Source organism: Eretmochelys imbricata, chromosome 18 (genome assembly GCF_965152235.1).
Source record: "Eretmochelys imbricata isolate rEreImb1 chromosome 18, rEreImb1.hap1, whole genome shotgun sequence".
Classification (NCBI taxonomy): Eukaryota; Metazoa; Chordata; order Testudines; family Cheloniidae; genus Eretmochelys; species Eretmochelys imbricata.
In genome coordinates this window covers 19,920,335-19,938,672 of record NC_135589.1, presented here as the reverse complement: position 1 = coordinate 19,938,672, position 18,338 = coordinate 19,920,335, and the positions used below count along the sequence as shown (strand labels likewise).

The 18,338-nt window shown below is 41.8% G+C and overlaps 1 protein-coding gene across 1 annotated transcript in view; it reads right to left on the bottom strand.

Annotated features, from left to right (window-relative positions):
- PRDM16 (PR/SET domain 16) overlaps window positions 1-18,338 on the bottom strand; it is a 456,415-nt gene that overhangs the window by 61,936 nt on the left and 376,141 nt on the right. Inside the window, exon 4 of the mRNA XM_077837220.1 lies at window positions 3,747-3,881. Within this exon, the coding sequence (XP_077693346.1) occupies window positions 3,747-3,881 (135 nt within the window). The remainder of the gene's footprint in view (window positions 1-3,746; window positions 3,882-18,338) is intronic.

The following is an 18,338-nucleotide window of genomic DNA, read 5'->3' as shown; positions in this document are numbered from 1 at the left end:
GGTAACAGCAGGTGTTACACAAGTAGAGTTGCTTGAATAGACAGTTGGGCGAAACTACATTTTTTAAGGCAGGGAGTGAACAGAACTACCTGGAGACAAGGCTAGTAAGGTATAAGGCGGTGTGAGAAGGTATTAGACTGTGTATCCAATGCACTGGAGCTGCTGAATCTATTGGGAGTCCCAAAGATATGAATTAATGTAATAGGCTGAGCTCAAATAATCTGTGGGATGCACTAAAAGGAAATCAGACCATTTGTAGCCTGCTTGGAGACCTGTATAATCTGCACAGAATGAAGGACTGTAAAGGTCTAGGTAATAGGTAAGGGGAAATGGAATGGCTTCTATGATATTTATCCTGTCACTCTCTGAAACTGAGATATGGAATTCAGCTCCATGTGCTACAAAATGCATAGAGCAGCTTTTGATGTAAGGCATGGAGCTGATGACAAATGTAAGGCTCTTGGTTATAAGGGTTCTTGTTTCAAGAGGGCTCATGATGAGTAGTAGATGGGCATCACAGCAATCAGGAGTCCATTTTATATAAACAACCCAAAATTTGGATGCTTTTATCCAAAAGCTCATCCAGACCATGTTGGTCTAGGAATCAGGCTACAAATATTGCAGTATTTTGGCTTTCCCATTGCCACTCATCTCCAAAGTCAAGCTCTGTAGGAGCATGTTAAAATATGAATGAGAAAAAGTTGATGGAAATATTTCAAACTTCACTAAGTTTGGATTTTGGATTGGGTCAAGCGTTGTGTGAAAAGTGAAAAGTCAATTCTCATTTTATATGAATGGGCGTGCCCATCTCTATGTCAGACTCAGAGCAATATTTTGGCTTCCATTTCTACTGAAGAGTCTCTTGTAATGTCCTCCTTAGTAACATGCATGTTAGAAATATATTCTCCCTCATGGTTCATCCTTTTATGCCTCCAAATGCCTATCAACAATACTAGGTAGGAATATTATTAGTATTGCACTTCTCATTGAGATATGCCTGAATCAACACCATGGACCTGAACTTTACTCAATTTGAGGTCTTATAAATCCCCAGATCTAATTGTTTCTCGTGTACCCATTTCGATTTTTTAATCTTCCAAGCGCTTTACAAAAACTAGATAATTAATCCTCGCGAGACTTTGTCATCTGTCTAGAAGGCAAGATGACTCAGCCTTTGGGAATATCATCATAAAAATCGTATTAATTCCTTGTAACATCTCCTCCCCCAGGAGAGTGTGCTACAGACATCTCCACAACATGCCTATTATGCTTCTAGTTCTCTCTCAACAGTCCCCGAAACCATTTCCCCCTCCCACTTAAATAGAGACAAAAACTTAGTTCACAGCTTGGGAGCAGACTTTCTATCCATCACTGTCAATGTACAGCATACACTTTCTACTGTTCGAACTGCGATGAAATACCAGCATCGATCTCCATTCATTCATCTATTTTTTAATCACAAGAATTCAGGTTTCATGCTTGCTGTCAATGCTTTGCAGTTTTCCCCTACTAGAAAAGAGGCGTGTGGGCCAGGAGATTCCCAACCATTCCAGTGCCCTTAAAAAGATCAGAGCTGCTGAATGGACATCCCATTCAGCCACTTGGAGTCAGCCAAAGTGCTGGTGTTCTACAAATCTTGCTAAATTATGGGCACAAAAACCTATCGTGACTCTGGATTGGAGTATATAAACCTCTGTCTTGGATTCCAAAAAAACCTGGAGATAATCTGCTGATTGTAATTAGGTTTCTCTTGCAGCATTTGCAGAAAAAGTGAAAAGAAAAATGTGTCATTTTCTTGAGTCTCACACAAAGAAGAGATAACATCCCTGTGAGGGCTCGATTACCAACGCTCTCCAAGTCTGAAGGGTGCCAGAGAAGGATTAAAATAAACAAAAGAAAACTGCAGCTATGGAAACTGGAAACATGATGTCTTGAAAACGAAATGGCTCCAGCCTCATTTCCCCACCATTTCCATGTTGTCCTACATTGTGCAACCTTATGGACAAACTTTTAAATAGCATAAATTCTGTTCAAGTCCCAGTGTAATATCAATTTGCTACCAGAGACAGTCACTTCAGGAACAAACAAGCCCCCTTAAAAACTCTTACAAACGGATTCCTTTGGGATTTTATTCCGCTTGCCACGTGGCAGTTAAGCAACCTGAGATACTCACACTGTCTTTTCAACCAGGCTGCAGCTGACACAAGTGCAAAACTTTTTTTGGGAAAAAAAAAAACACTTAGGGCCTGATTCTCCACTGCCTTGCACCTTGTGCGATCTTTAGGACTGTGTAAAGAGTTACCAAAAAAGAAGGTGGATTTTTACACCCACTCTGCATAGGTGTACAAAACTACACAAGATACAGGACAGAGGAGAACCAGGCTCACCATTTAGGAGCAGTTCTGTGTCTGTCTGCTGTCAGACAGACAGACTGCCTGGCTATCTGATTATTTGCTTCTTTCAGATTTTACTGGTATGAATATCTGCACGTGCACTAAAAAAGGATCTTTGTTTCAGTTTATCCGCTCATAGGGGGCGGCTCTACCAATTTTGCCGCCCCAAGCAGTCGCCGCTGAATTGCTGCCGCGCCAAGAGCAGTGGAGCTGATGCCCAAAAGCCGCCATGGCGGGAAAAGCGGCGGAGCTGCTACTGAATTGCTGCCGCGGGACACAGACTGTGGCCCCATTCTGCATGCTGCCCCAAGCACCTTCTTGGAAAGCTGGTGCCTGGAGCCGGCCCTGCCGCTCATGCTGCTTATTCCTCATGCAAATCCATAATACTTTCTCTGTGATGCCATCATCATCTCCACAGTAACCAAGTGTGATGTCACAAACATAATTTTATGGCTAGTGTGTGTTTGTGTGTGGGCGGAGGGGAGCGGGGGATGAGGGGAGAGAATAAGCAGCTGACACAGAAAAAAAATTATATCAAAGTTTGGATCTTGTTTTTATTTTTATCAATTGAAATTTTTAGGGTTGTGTAAAATTATGTGGGTGGGCAGAAAATTAGTATTTAATGACAGTAGACATTGAGATTCAAAAAGTTAAAGCTTTATAAACTGTTAAAACAAATCATCAACATCACATGTCAAAACATAAAACAGATCATACTTGTTTTTATGCTTCATTTGCTAGTCTATTTGTAATAAGCCTAATTCAAAAGTCCAGATTGCTGGATTTTGACTCTCATAAATTCTCAAGCAGCATTGTTCTGACTGTGCCTATCTGTAAATTTCAATTATTATTGATAGAAATTTATTTTTTGTTGGTTTGTGTGTGTGTGCAGTGAAATTGACGTTTACTGATATTTACTGATAAAGATCTAATCTTTCCATGCCTAAGTATATGTAGGGAGTGGAGAGCTAGTTCACCTAAAATAAAATGTGAACCACATATTAGCTTAAAACTCAAAGAGAGTGGAGGAAAAATACCAGATGAAAGTCTGTTCCTGTTGTACTGTCAATTTGGCCCTAACTCCAGAAACATCACATATCTCAGGAGAAAGCCTAAATTCATCTTATTCAAGTTTGATTCCCAGACCAGAGATGCTCAGAAAAGCATGCAGATTTATCTCAATGGAACCTAGTAAATATATCCTCTGAATTTCCACATGGTGATGTTTTGCTTTTCCCTTAAATACAAAGCAAACCTGTATTTGTTAAAGTGATCAGTTGAATGTAGCAACCTGATAATTGCCAAAGCCATAAAAAAACCACATGGTGATGGTTCAACTGAGCAGAAGCATACCTGGTCATTAACGGGACATACAGCTAGATTTTGTTCATCACAAGAACAGGCCACTCGGATGTATTTCAGCCAATTTCCAGCGCCAGTCTGATTAGCATCAGCACAGAATTTCTCATTTCCCAGGTCGTCAGCGATCTGAAGAAGAAGAGGAGATGGAAGAATTTTTTTCACTTGAGATGAAATGATAAGTATGGAAATCAACAAGTGAGAAATGTACTTTTATAGTTCTCTGCATTGCAGGCCCCCCAAACAAGAAGTAAAGCTAGAGAAACAGCTTGTTAGTCTACATCACTAATAAAAATATACAAACAGAATAACATCAGCTGAATTACAAAGCTGCTCAAGTCCCAGTGAAGATCCTCCACTGATTTAAGGGGCACATGATCACATCCACAATGATCAAGGGAAACAGAGCTCCCATATCCATATAGCTATTACAACTAAACAGGTCACCTTTTCTGAACTGCTTTCTATTAACTACTTAGCTACTTATATGGCTCCATCTCCACCCTATCTGTTTCTATTATTAGGTTCAAAAAAGGAGCACAGTACTTACTACTGTAAATAAAAACAGACATTCAGTTCTGCAAGAACAAATCAGAACTATCTCTCCGCCCACCAACCTCTGTCACCCTTTCCCACTAGTTCCTCGTCCCAGTCTCCTTTCCAAGCCAGTCCCAGATCCCTTCACAACTCCAGTTCCTAGTCCCAGTCTTCCTCCACTTCCCTACTCATTGCCCCAAATGACTCCCCCAACTCCTGCAGGTCTATCTTTTGTCCTCTGCGTTGAAATCTGGCAGCTTCCTCCTCCATGCTGCCTAGGTCTAGGTCATTGACAGCACAGGATGGACAAACTTCTTGCTCTCAGTTTTGGTACCTGGTCGTGGCCCCAGCTCTGGCCTGCAGCAGTCCAGAACAGTAATTGCAAGGAAAGTCCTACTCAGCCCTAGACAACTGGTGCCTCCCCATATGGGGCGGGGGGGGGGGACACAATCTAAAGTGGAGGAGACATGATTGTCCCACGTGTCCTCTGCCCACTGATATCCCCCCCGCCCACCGCGGGGCTGCTGCACTCTCCCTGCCCCATGTTGCCTGTGTGTGTGGGGGGGGGCCCTCGGTCCATCTCTCCCTGCACCTCCCCTGGCGCATTCAGCCACTCTCCCTGGCAGCTGGGCAGGGAATGGGATGGAGCCTGAGACAGCCTAGATGGGAGGCAGCAGCCGCCTGCTCCCTGCCTGGGCTCGGCTGCTGGGGACAGGGACTGAGCTAGCCAGAGCTCCCTCTCCCCTCCAGCATGTTCTGGCTTGCTCGCCCCCCTCTGCCCGGCAGCTGGCATGGCAGATTTTCATGCAAAAGGCACATCCCTGACACAAAGACCACCACTCTCTTGCCAAATTTCAAGTTTCTGCTTCAAAGCTGAGGATGTTAGAGCTTAAGGAAAGGTCACCAGAATTTTTTTTTAACACGGGCAAAACAACGTCTTTTTCTTCCCTGGCCTCATTCTTGGAAATGGCTGACCAGTCTGAGGCTGAAATTTTCAAAAACTGTTCAGCCTGAGTCCGACACCCAGTGTGAAAAATTTAAGCCCAAATGGTTGAAGTTATAAGCAACGAAAAAAAGGGTCCCAATAATGGGAAATATCAGGCAAGCTTAATAATAGTGTGGTGCTACTATCCCTGCTTGTAATAAGGAACACATGATCATCCCTGTAGCTACTCTCTCTCTGGATCACTGTACAGCCTCCCCTCGGAAACTCCACTCGAGCCCGGCTTCCTGAAATAATTTTAAAGAAAAAGTACACACATCCTCGCAGGCTCCTGATAATCTAATTTCCTACAACAGGATACAGAAACTGAGATCTCCAATTTAACTGGGTCCTAGACCATAAAGGGCCTTACAGATCGTAAACATAGAGAGGCAAGTTTCAGAGTAGCAGCCGTGTTAGTTTGTATTCGCAAAAAGAAAAGGAGTACTAGTGGCACCTGAGAGACTAACAGTTCTGAGCGAGAAGCACTGAGGTTTCAAACATTCAGACCAGCATGGCACCTTCAAGAGATAAGCTGCTGCATTTTGCACTAGCTGAAGCTTCTGGATGGACTTCAATTGTTGTGCTAAGTAAAACGAACTGCAATAAACTAGCCTTGAGGTTACAAAGGTGTGAACTACTTTGGCAGGGTCTGCCTCACAGAAGAATATTCACAGATTCTGGTCCAGCCACATACAATGTTTCCACAGTGAAAGTCTGAAACTAACGGTAAAAAAATGATAATTAACACTTAACCTACCAGAAAGTGCCATGACTGGTTAGATTAATGCTTATATATCAAAGTAACAAGTAATCTGAAACTCCCATAGACAAAAGATTATTATTAAAGAAATGAGGTAAAATGAGGATATATCTCAAACAGAAAAGCTTCAGAAGTTTGGAGGGTTTTTTAAAAAGGAGACAGTTCTCCTGGGAAAGGAGTGCATTTGTCAGCATGGACCCGACTTGTCCTAACGGCAATAATAAAAATACTCTGGGTAACAAAATCAGGATGTATGTTTGATGTTCAGCTGCTGAATTAAACACTGTGCAGAAGCTTGAAGGTAATGAGCAAATCAGGTAGCATCCGGCAGCATCCCCCAATCTTCACAACATTGTCAAGGTGGATTGTATATTATAGTAGTGACAATCTGAATAAGGTCAAACACTGAAGAGATACTGTCAAACAAGATAGCAATGTCCGGGACTACAAGCATGATCTAAATTATAAGTTTTCTTTTTGCACTCTCTGAGGGCTGGGGAAAGACACTTCAACGAGTGCTGGTTGAAGCCAGAACTCTGCTCAAATTTGCTAAAAGACTCACAATTCATGAACCATTGAGACCTTGTGTTTCAGAATGAAGCCTAGCCTGGCTAAAAATCACATGAAGCTCACTGGTTTGAGCTTTCAAGCCCAAATTGAAACTCTGGGGGCGTGAAATCTCATGAACCAAAACCGGAAAAAATATTTATGTGAAACTCTGAGAACTGAAACCCTTGTTTTTCACACACTCCTCCAATCTGTAAATAAACTGAGCTGACATGAACAGCGGCCCAGCAACAACACCGAACTACGTTCTGTCCAATACTTTATTGTTTCACAACGTGTGTTTCTCTAGTTTTGATCAGGACACTGAAAATAAAAACAGCTTCCTGTTGCGGTGTGAGATAGTTGGCAGCTTCAGGGCCCATGCGCGGGGTTGGTAGGCAGGCCATTCATCCTGTTTTAAACTGGAGAGTTTTGCTTTTCAAAGGTTTGTCCCGCGGCCGGTGCTGAAACAAAACTGGATAAGGTTTTGTGCGGCATGAGATGGGAGATGCCATTTTGAAAAGTGTGCTGCTCTGCCCCCGCTGCCTGGCTCACGTTGGTGGGGGCAGGCCCCCACTGTTCCGGAAGTACCGGGACATCTGGTATTCTGGGAATGCCTCTGTGGCCACCCCTCGTGGTGGGGCAGTTTGGTAAGAAATGAATACAGTTTATGAACATACAGCAAACACAGCTGAAAAGGAGGAAAGCACTTCTCTTTAATGGGGACTCTATCAACACACTCAGGGCTTGCCTACATGGTGCATTACTCCACGCAGGAGTAAATACTAGCGGGTTGTGCACTTAGTGGCCTGGGTGGATCCTGCTGGATGCCCTAAAAGTTCCCTAGCGCACATTAATGTCGGACTGTTCAAAATGGGACGGCAGGAACATGCACTAGGGAACTTTTAACGAGCGCCAGCAGGGTCCACCCAGGCCGGTTACTGCACAACAGAATTTATACATCTCTAACATGAACTAATGAATGGTGTAGACAAGCCCCCAGACTAAGGCACTGGACTGGGATTCTGTAGATCCAGGATCGATTTCTGGCTCTGTCATTGTCTTCCTGTGTGTGACCTGAATCTCTTATTTTGGGTTTGTACCGTGCCTTACCCAATAAGGCCTTGATTCTAGTTGGGGCCTGTACACATTGACATAATATAAATAAGGAGCATCAAGGAGCTAAATATACTCCAGAATACCTTCCATATTCAGAGGTAGGACTTTCACTACCACCTTCGGTTTGGCTTTAGATATGGTAGCGGCCTGGACTCATTTAAGAGTGCTACATTCCATGGGTGCTACATTTTGGTGCAACAGAGAAAGCTGACTCTGAATTTCGTTCCTTTGCTGCAATGGGATATTGCCCCTCATAGTTGTTTAGAACAGGAAGCGCTCATAAGGGTTGGGTACAAAGCAAACTTAATAGGTATGGATAATAATTAACTAATTTGTTTTAAAACAGCTAACCCAATTAATTTTATTTAGAAGTCAACCTCGCCTCCAGTTTTTTTCAAGAGCAACTTCTCTTTAGTAAATAATTGCATTATCACTTTTTTCTATGCCTACAATTAATAAGAGGTAAAAATGTTAGTAGTTATAGGTTTAACTACTTGATCTGAAGGCACAAAGAGGTAGTTAGCTGTGTAATTACTATACTTGCCTGCAATTTAGTATGGATGCAAAAATGACACAACAGAACAACACACACACACACACACACGAGGCTGGTTGTGTAAATCTGACATTTAAACACTAGTTTCTGCATTAAGATATCAGTATTTGCCAAAATATACCATATAGTTTCCCCCTGTATATGGAAGGGAAATAACTGCAATATCCCAGATACCATTTATTGGCAAATGTTGACTTTTTGATGTAAATATTTCAACGCTTCCGTATTTGTCTGACAAGCTTCAAATGCCCCACGCTGTGAATTGCTGAAAAAGGATGATGTTCTGACATCACAGTAAGAGAGGCAGAATCGACTGCTTACTGAAATAAAGTACTGCACAGCCAACTCTATGGTGTAGGCATTCTTAACTAAGTCCAGTACACTAACACCTCCAAAGATATTGATTATAAACACCCACATCCTTTTTTGATGCTTGAGCCTATAGGAAAAAAATTGATGAAAACCATTGGCAAGTAGTCCCCCACTACCTGAGCGGTGTACTGTTGGTTTTTTTTTGTTTCGAACGCACATGTAGAGAGAGAAGTTTAAAATACCCCATAAAAGCACACCTAGTTTTCTGTCTGTTTATGTTGAAAGACGATCAGAAACTTAGTGCTTGGCTAATCTGTAGCATCAACTGTTTCCAAATCAGTTAAAGACATTGCCCAACATTTTAAAAAGTGACCCGTGGTTTTGGATGGACTAGGCAGCAATTCTATCCTTGTGTCACGTTAAATTATTATGAATTGTATTGCAGTAGCATCTGGAGACCCCAACCAAAACCAAGGCCACCTTGTGCTAGGCATTGTATAGACACATATTGAGAGACAGTCCGAGCCCCAGAGAACTCACAATCTAAATAGAAAAGACAGACAAAGCGTGGGAAGGTTGAAGCATTCCTATCTGTATTTTAAAGATGTAGAATTGTGGTACGCAGAGATTAAGCAACAGGGAGTCTGTCAGAGAGTCAGGAATTGAATTCAGCTTTCTTTTTAACCACAAGACCACCCTTTCTCTCTAAATGGCATGGACTTTTACTTATCGATATTGGAAAATGCTTCACAAATTTACAAAGCACAAGTGCCCCAAGAGGTCCCTTTTTTTCTGAACAGCCTCAGGTTCGCTGGATGGTCCAGCCTTAGGTGTCCTGTATTGTCTATTCAGCAGCAGCAAACGGAATGACACAGAAAAACTTAGAAGTTGCGTTTGTACTTAACCAGTGAATCTGAAATAACAGAGTTGAAATCTAACAGACCAAATTCTGTCTTTTGTTTTACATGCTAACAACCTCTTTTATGCCAGTGAAGTTGCACAGGTGTGCTTGAGAGGGAATTTGGCCCACGGTTACCAGAATTAATCAGCTCTCTCCGTAAAAATCACGTGTGACTAGCTATTGATAAATCTTTGGCAAAAGGTCAAAAGAGAAAATTTATGGATATTTCACTCCGTGTCAGGACTACAGTAACTGCATTCTTCCTTGCGTATCTTACTGTCCAAAACAGGATACCATTGCCCACAAAGCAGAGTTCACAGGGAAAGAGGAACATATGTCTTGACTATACCCAGGTCTACCTCTCTCTTAAATTAGAGCATAAGCTCTTCAGAGCAGGGACCATGACTTTGTATGGGCTGTATGTCACTTAGCATAAAAAGGCTTTGGGCCGTATTGTAATATTAATCAGGATAAATAAAAATACGTATGAACCCTTTGCAATCTCTCTCTCTGATCAGCTTCCCATTTCTTCTTGTCTATCCATTCTATTGTTGTGGATTTCCCCACTGCTTTCTTAGACTCAACAAGTCAAAAATTGAATTTACCTTTTTTTCATGACTTCTCTCACCCATTTCTCTATCACATTCGACAGCTCCACTATCCTCTTCATCATTCGATCACCAAACCTAGGGTTAAGCAATACGCCTTCATTTCTTTTTCTCTTCACGTCCTACCTGTGTCACTTCTTCTGCTATAATCCACCCCTTCCTCTCTGTCCACGCTGCGAGGGCCATGGCTTGATCTCTCTGGGACTATTGGTAGTTTCTCTGCCTCCAGCTTTCCTACCTCTCCCCTCTTTAGTCTCTTCAGTTAAAACAATCCTCCAGTGCTCCTGACTTCAGGTGTGTTTGTATAAGGGGTTTTGGATAGGCCCATTAGAGAGAGATGAATTTTGAAGCCAGGTCTAAAGTTCTGACCAGTTTTGGTACAGACACATTTTTATCTAGCCAAAAGGAAATTGTTGTCATGTTCCAGGGTTCACTTTGCAGCTTCCTTTGCTTTCTGCTGAACAGCATTGAGGATCTGAATCCAAAGGGCACATTGATCTTGCAAAGACTCCAGCTTGTAATTTATTAAATCAGAAATGCTGAGTTATGAAGCTAAAATTATGGAAAAATTCTCTTAAACGTTTACAATTTTTTTTTTGCACATCGTTTGAGGTTTCCTGCTTCTCTAATTTGTGGGCTCTCCATTGGGTTGTTTCTTTCAAATTTTAATGGGCAGAGTCCAACATTTGACTTTAGCAGAGGTGTGCCATATGGACTGGAATGCTTGCGGATCTGTCGTCAGGTTGCCTAATGGATTCCCAGTGTGCCTGAAGAAATGAAGCGCCCATGAGTTTGCCATCAATGACCCAGCGTCCTGTTGCTATAACACCACTCCCCAGAAGCTGAGAGTGCAATAAACCTTCTCATCCCATAGTTGCAGGATCTGCCTTTGACAGTTTGGCTGATGTACGAATTTTATTTGGCAGGAGTGAGGGAGGTTTTTTTCTTTAATGACCCACAAGCAGATTTAGAGCAATAAACTGTTGCCATAAGGTTTTGTTGTGTTTTTTTAAAAATAAGGAAAAAAATTTGCGACAATTTATGACTTTTAAAAGTAACTGAAACAGAAAGTCTATTCTTGCAACAAGATGAAGAGGGAAAAAAATTGTCCAGAGAAACACCTCTGTCAATGTGTAGACACAAAGCCTGGATGAACTCATAAATTCAGTGCTCTGCCTGCAATTAACCAGGCTTCCTGGAGATCTGACAAAGAGTTAATAAGAAATGTGTCAGACAAAAACAGGTCATAGTACTGAAAAGTCAACGGGAGGTGCAACAGAACCAGCCCTGTTCACTGGCTCCCCACTAGCTTGGAGTCACAGGAAGAGCTTTGAGGGATACTGACACAGAACTACTTTATAAAGCATAAAGTACAATGTCTGGCCCAAATTTAAGCCCCACCTACATTACTGAGAAGCTTCTCCCCATCCAGAACATGAGTGCCATGTGATAAAGATAACAAGGATTGGAGGAAGGGTGATTTCTTCAGGAGCCAGGACCTTTGTACATTTGATGGATCTGCCACAGACTTCTTACATGACCTTGGAAAAGTTGCTTAGGCTCATCCTGCAAATATTTATGCACATACATAACTTTACTCATGTGAGTAGTCTAATCGATTTCAAAGGGACCACTCATGTGAGGCAAGTTATGTGTTTGATTAAATGATTGCAATATCAGATTCCATTAATGTTTGCATTAATCTCTCTCTGCCTGAATTTCTGCATTTGTAAATTGGGGTAACTACTATTCTCAGGCATATCATGGGGCTTGAATTCATTAAGATTTGTAACACACTTCAGATCTTCAGATTGTGGGAGATACTGCATAACTAAAAATTACTCTTATTTATACCAAAAAATAGCATCTCCAATGGCTTGGAAAGCTCAGAATGTGTGAAGCAAAAAGAAACCCTTGCAAGATGTCTTTCCTTTGAAACAAGTATGTTAATGGCAACTATTGAGACTGGGTTGAAAAAAATGAATCCATGGACCAATCCAGTTAGAAGTTTCTATTCTCAAACACAGGGTTTGTGTCTTATGGTGGCCTTCACGGCTGCTGGGCAGCTTTATTCCCATTAACTGGTCTAGTGATGACAACAAACAGCTACAAGGGATGGGAAATAAACAAGTTCAGATTAAAAAAAAAAAAAAGATTGGTCTTGACTTTTCACTCAGACCAAACTCGTAGCTGAAATGAAAATGTTTTGTCAGGTTATGTTTCTATTTCTAGGTAATATTCACCTCTACATTATCTGGTTTCAGCAAGGCCTGGAAGCAGAAATACCGGTGTCCTGCAAGAAAGACTGTTCTGGTGATTTATTTCATTTATTTTTTCATAGGGGAAGGACAAAACACCCTCTCCTCCAAGCCCCACCCCACAAAACCAAGCCCAAAGACTACTAGAAATCCCATGAAAACAGCCTGTTCTTTCAAAATGTCCTGCTCAATTTCTAGACCAAGAGAGTCTGGATAAGCTCAGACAAACTTTGGAAAGGCCTTTGAATGTCTTGTCTCCTATCTGAATCAAACCTTCTAGCCTTTTGAAGGTCTGCCCATTATTAATTGCTGTTCTGTACCAACAGAGAACTGCCAGTGAATATTTCCAATGTATCAGCTGGCTTTGGGTAGGGACAGAGGGCCTGAGAAATTGCAGTGTCCTTATAAAAAATTATTCTATTACATGGATCTGTCTTTCAAGCACAGCAGATTGATTCCAGCTGAGTGTACATTAGACCTGACTGTAAATACAAAATCTCACCAGAGAGAGCAAGAGCAGCAATAATAAGACAGCATGCTTGTCTCCAGAGCTAACTAAACAGGATTTCCATGTAAAAGCATCTTCCTACTCTAGAAAGCAACCAGACCCAGCATGTACTAGAAGGTTTAAGAGAACTCACACTTGATCTACGTGACAGGGCAACCTTTGTGCAAAGGGATAAGGATGAAAAATTCAAACCTTATGATAAAAATCAACAACTGTTCTGCTTTTCTTCTCCTGTAAAAAGATCCCTGCTCATTTTCTTGCTTTAAAGGTGCAGGTTCATTATATAGAAGCCAACTGTAAATAAGACGGTATGTCAAAAGAGGTCCCACTCATGCTAATTACTGCCAATGCATGTAATCTTTCCCCCCTCTCTTTCTCTTTCTCTCTCCCTGCCTCCTCCCCCACAACCTCACTCTCCTTGAGAGGTAAAGGCTAAACTTTCACAGCAACGGCTAATCATCGTGCAGAAAACCAGAAAGTAAAAATGTCAAAACAGAAGAAGAGTTTCAAGCTGATGGCAAGCATTTATCTCAACAAAAGCTCATGTTCCACCAGTAACATAATTCATACCACACTGATTTAAATTAAACAGTAGGCTGTAAAAAATAATGTTTGAATCAGATCACAGATGTTGTACACACAAGTCAGAAATGGGATTGTCTGACTCTTTACAACACACACACCAAACTTGGAAACTTTCTTCCCAAGAAAGAGCTCAGAACATATCTTTTTTTCATAGTGCATTTTGCTTTATCAAAAACAGAACAACACAAAAGCAAAAGTCTGCTATATTTTAATATTAATTGTTCATCAGTGTCTGGAGCCTTGTGGATGGAAAAAGAGGCAAGTACTTAAAATAAAAGTGCTTGACATGGTAAACAAAAGATACAGAATATTTGTAGGTACATTGAGATTTAGAATTTCATGCAATCTAATTCCAGTCTGACTGGGGGACTGGGGTGGGTGTGGGGCTCAGAAGCATGCAGAATAGCACAAGTGTTTTTCTAGTACTGTTCAGAAGGATTGAATGTGGCATGGTTTGGGTATGACTGGCTTGCTATCATTTAAAAAGGCTTATATAGTATTGAACCATCTTTCTAATGAAACCATGTCAACTAGCCAAATCATTGTTTCCATATGACAGATGGGTAAACTGAAGAGAGACACAGCTTAAGAGAGTTGCTCAAGGTGATGCAACAAGTCAGTGTTTTCTGACTTCTGGTCCAGGAAACTCCTTTCTGGATGCTAAGCACAAGGGTGCCGTAGTCCCAAGAAACTGCCATGCAGGGATTATTCTGGGTATCATTGGCTTTCTCTGAAGAAATGAACAGAGATCATTCCTCAAGATCAGAAGGGTATATTCTACATTCTTGATCTCCTGCAGTTGCAGGGAGAATGGGCATTTGTAGGCTTCAGTTCTTATTGTCTTTTGCATTTCTATGTGCTGAACAGACTCTGAGAAGAGTAAACAAAAGAGAGGAAGGATGTTCTTGTGGGCAAGGCACTGGAATGGGACGTGGCTGGTGTGAGTTCAATTACTAGTCTGCCCCACATCACCTGTGTGACCTTAGGCAAATCACTTAATCTCATTGTGCCTCAGTCCCCTGTCTGTAAAATGGGAATCACAATGCTCCCTTTCTCCCACCCTTTGTCTGACGTGCCGAAATTGCAAGCTCAGTGACTGTCTCTGACAGCACCCACCACCAGGGGATGCTGAACTCAGGTGATGCCTTTTGATGCTACTGTGTTACAAACAAACAAACAAACAAACAAGTGAGCTGTAGCTCACGAAAGCTCATGCTCAAATAAATTCGTTAGTCTCTAAGGTGCCACAAGTACTCCTTTTCTTTAAACAAACAAACAACAGTGATAAAATCAGAATGCACATCTTTCTGTTACACTAGAAATCAAGCCACAGAATCAGCAGGTCCCCAGCATGACACTCAAATGGGTCCACCACTGTGAAGAAACTGTAGCTTGTCTTTTTTTAAAAAAAATCTCTAATCAACTTCCATTAAAAGGTTTTGTGTATTTGTCTAGACCAGCATCCAGAGGGGTGGGTTACTGCTGCTTGTTTTAAATCACTTATTACTACCTCTCTCTCTCTCTCTCTCTCTTTAAAGCTTAAGGAATGGAGTTGTGAAGCACCATGAATTTGTAGGCCTCTTCAGAATGATTCATTGAAAGCCCTGAGTGCCAAAACCATTTTCCACATTTCACACTCTTGCCAGAATAGTAGCAGAAACTTCAAATGCCCATTCCTACTGCTAATACTAATTAAAAAATACCACCCTTTTTACAGCTTTTGCAAAGTCAATTGAAGGCTCAAGCATGAGAAGCGCCATATGAAATAACATTGTCTCAAGGTCTCTTACAAGCCTTTTCTGTGGAAGAATATTGGCTGCTATCTGATAACTTCTTGGAACCCTACTTTCCTCCCATATCACAAAACCAAACCAAAAAATGCTCAGATTCTACTTGATCATCAATACTATACCAAAGAAATTATAACCTTAGTTATCCAGATGACACGGGGAATGTTGAATGAATTCAGATAACTAAGGTTTTAGAAATAAAGGGCATTTTCAATTCAATTAACAGATGTTGAGAGATACAACTCTGCTTCAGCTAACAGGGAGTTTCAGACATTTGAGGTTTGGAAAATCAAAGCTGTGGTGTTTTATCATTTTGAGGCATAGGAATTTAAATTAAAATAAAATTAGAATGTACATAGAGCTGATTGTTACACTCTCCTTCTCCTTCTTTATATGACAGGTTTCAGAGTAGCAGCCGTGTTAGTCTGTATTCGCAAAAAGAAAAGGAATACTTGTGGCACCTTAGAGACTAACCAATTTATTTGAGCATAAGCTTTCGTGAGCTACAGCTCACTTCATCGGATGCATCGGATGCTGTAGCTCACGAAAGCTTATGCTCAAATAAATTGGTTAGTCTCTAAGGTGCCACAAGTACTCCTTTTCTTTTTTATATGGGTACCTGGGCAACTTTCCCCCCCTAAAAACTTTGTGGTTTACCCATAGTGCCAAAAATCAAGCATTAGGACAATTACTGGCAGGAAAAGTTCTGAGAAATATGATTGTAATATGATCCAATTGAAAAATCTTTTTTTTTTCATCCGATGAAGTGAGCTGTAGCTCACGAAAGCTCATGCTCAAATAAATTGGTTAGTCTCTAAGGTGCCACAAGTACTCCTTTTCTTTTTGCGAATACAGACTAACACGGCTGTTACTCTGAATCCAGATTAAGGAAAAGTCATTCTGCAGAATGACACATTAGTTCATATATTATGTGCTAGTTGTATTCATCCCAGTGAGAAGCGTTTTCTAGGTCTCGCTCTGTTGAAATTCACCTGTACGTCTGCTCTCATACCAAGAAACACACTTACAGGGGCACAATAGAGCTATAGTCGTTTAATATGCAATGGGCATTTAAACCCTTGGACGCCTATTACTAGTTCAAATGGGATTCAGGTTAGAAATGACCAAATTTGTTACTATTTTGTGGCAACTGTGAAGGGAGGTGTAGTCCAGTCACACAATCATCCATCACATTTGGAACCTTTTTGAGACTCAGCAGAGAGGGCAAAAAATGGAACGAGTCATGAATAGTGAACTCCTGCCACACTGAGGTCACGGTTTGGAACACCTTGGCAGGATCATTGTGTCTGTAAAAAGAAAAGGAGTCCTTGTGGCACCTTAGAGACTAACCAATTTATTTGAGCATGAGCTTTCGTGAGCTACAGCTCACTTCATCAGATGCAGATGTCTGTAAAGCTCACACTGCAAACTATTCATGTTGTACTTGCTTGGTGGATGAATTTTGGACCTAAATTTCACCAGCTCTAAATTCACCATTTTTTTTAAAAAAAAGGAGAATTCATGAACAGCGTCTACTTGTGGTGAGACATATAACACTGAACTATCTCCAGTGCAGAAAGAATACAGTCCTTTCTTACGTCTGATTTGCAGTCTCATGTCAGCATATGCTACTGTGTTCAAGCAGGTTAGAAACATTAATCTAACAGCGTACATTTTTTCACATATGAACATTAAATTGCACAATATTATAAGCCAAGAGCTTGCACATTACTGCAGCCTTGGCCATGACCTTACTTACACCTTGTGAGCAAAGAGGTTTAGAAAAAGAAAAAGAAAAGCAGTACCCTCCCCCAGGGTTGATATTGCTTTGAGCATATCAGAACCGAAGTTTCATTTACACAGGAAGCACCCCCTCATCAAAGGTGCCACAAATGTATGGGGAAGCACAGTCCTTGTAACCTTTCTTGCCAGAAATGAGTAAGGCAGCTGCTTTGCAGATGATTCTCGTGCTTTTTTGAAGGTGTGAATTAGATGAGTTTGTAAACTTGGTTGGCACTGGAGAAAAGAATAAAAGAATATTTGTAGGTTTCCCTCCCAATCAACTTAGTTGACTGCAAACAAGAACAAAGACCTCTGTTTAAAAAGCTTAGCAAACGAAGTGGCCATCTCACAGTAATAACGTGCTCTCACCAATCATGAAGTTGAAATGTGTTATTTTCTTTATGTGTTATTTGATGTTAACCAAAAAGGAGGTGCAAAAATGAGAACATGAAGGCTGCACAACTGTTCCACAGCAACATCGGAGGCTCCTACCCTGCTGAAGCAATTACAATCCTGCATAACAGCTGTCCATGAACTTTTCTTTGACAGATAAAAAAAAAAACCCAATAACATTGTAACCAACCTGTAGCTATTTAGTACTTTGTGGTTGCCATTGTGCCATGACTTTCTGGAGGTAGAGCTCATATCTTCCTGCCCCTAAAACACAGACTTCGACCCCTTGAATGAATGGGAGATCGCCCTTAGCTGGTAGCAGGATAGGGCCTCTGACATGTAGGCTACTTCTGCATTACACATAACTGGCGGCGGTGTGCAGGGCCCAGAGAGCGACATGCCACAGTGAAACACAAGCTGCATCCACGCTGCTGTGTGTAGCTCCGTGTGTCAGTGAAAGGCTCTGGCAAAGCTCCAGCAGTGGGACGCTATAGTGCTAAAACCCAGCAGCATAGACAGGGTACATACCCGCACTCTGCCAGTCTTACTTTGCTTGCCTAAGCTGTGACTCACTGTCTTCACTGCTGTTTATGTCCATGCTGGGAGCTACCTGTGCAGGTATTCCTTCTGCACCTTCTTCTTGGTGGCTCTGTGGGTTGATGGGGGAAGCCACCTGGTGTTAGGGCACCACTTCAGCTCAGAGAAAGAGAGCCAGCTGAGCTCCCGCCCTGCTTTCCCCGGTGCTTCCACAGCCCCCTAGGCCGTGGAGCAGCCAGAGCTACTCTCTCCTTGCTGCCCTGCAGCCTAGGGCTGGTGGGGGAGCTGGTGATCAGCTGCGGCAGAGAAGTGACAGCAGCTGCTCAGAGCACTGGGGGTCCATACCAGAACTGCTCCTGTAGCTGCAGGGGAGACAGTGGAAGGCCGTTGGGGAGGCAGCGTTCTGGTC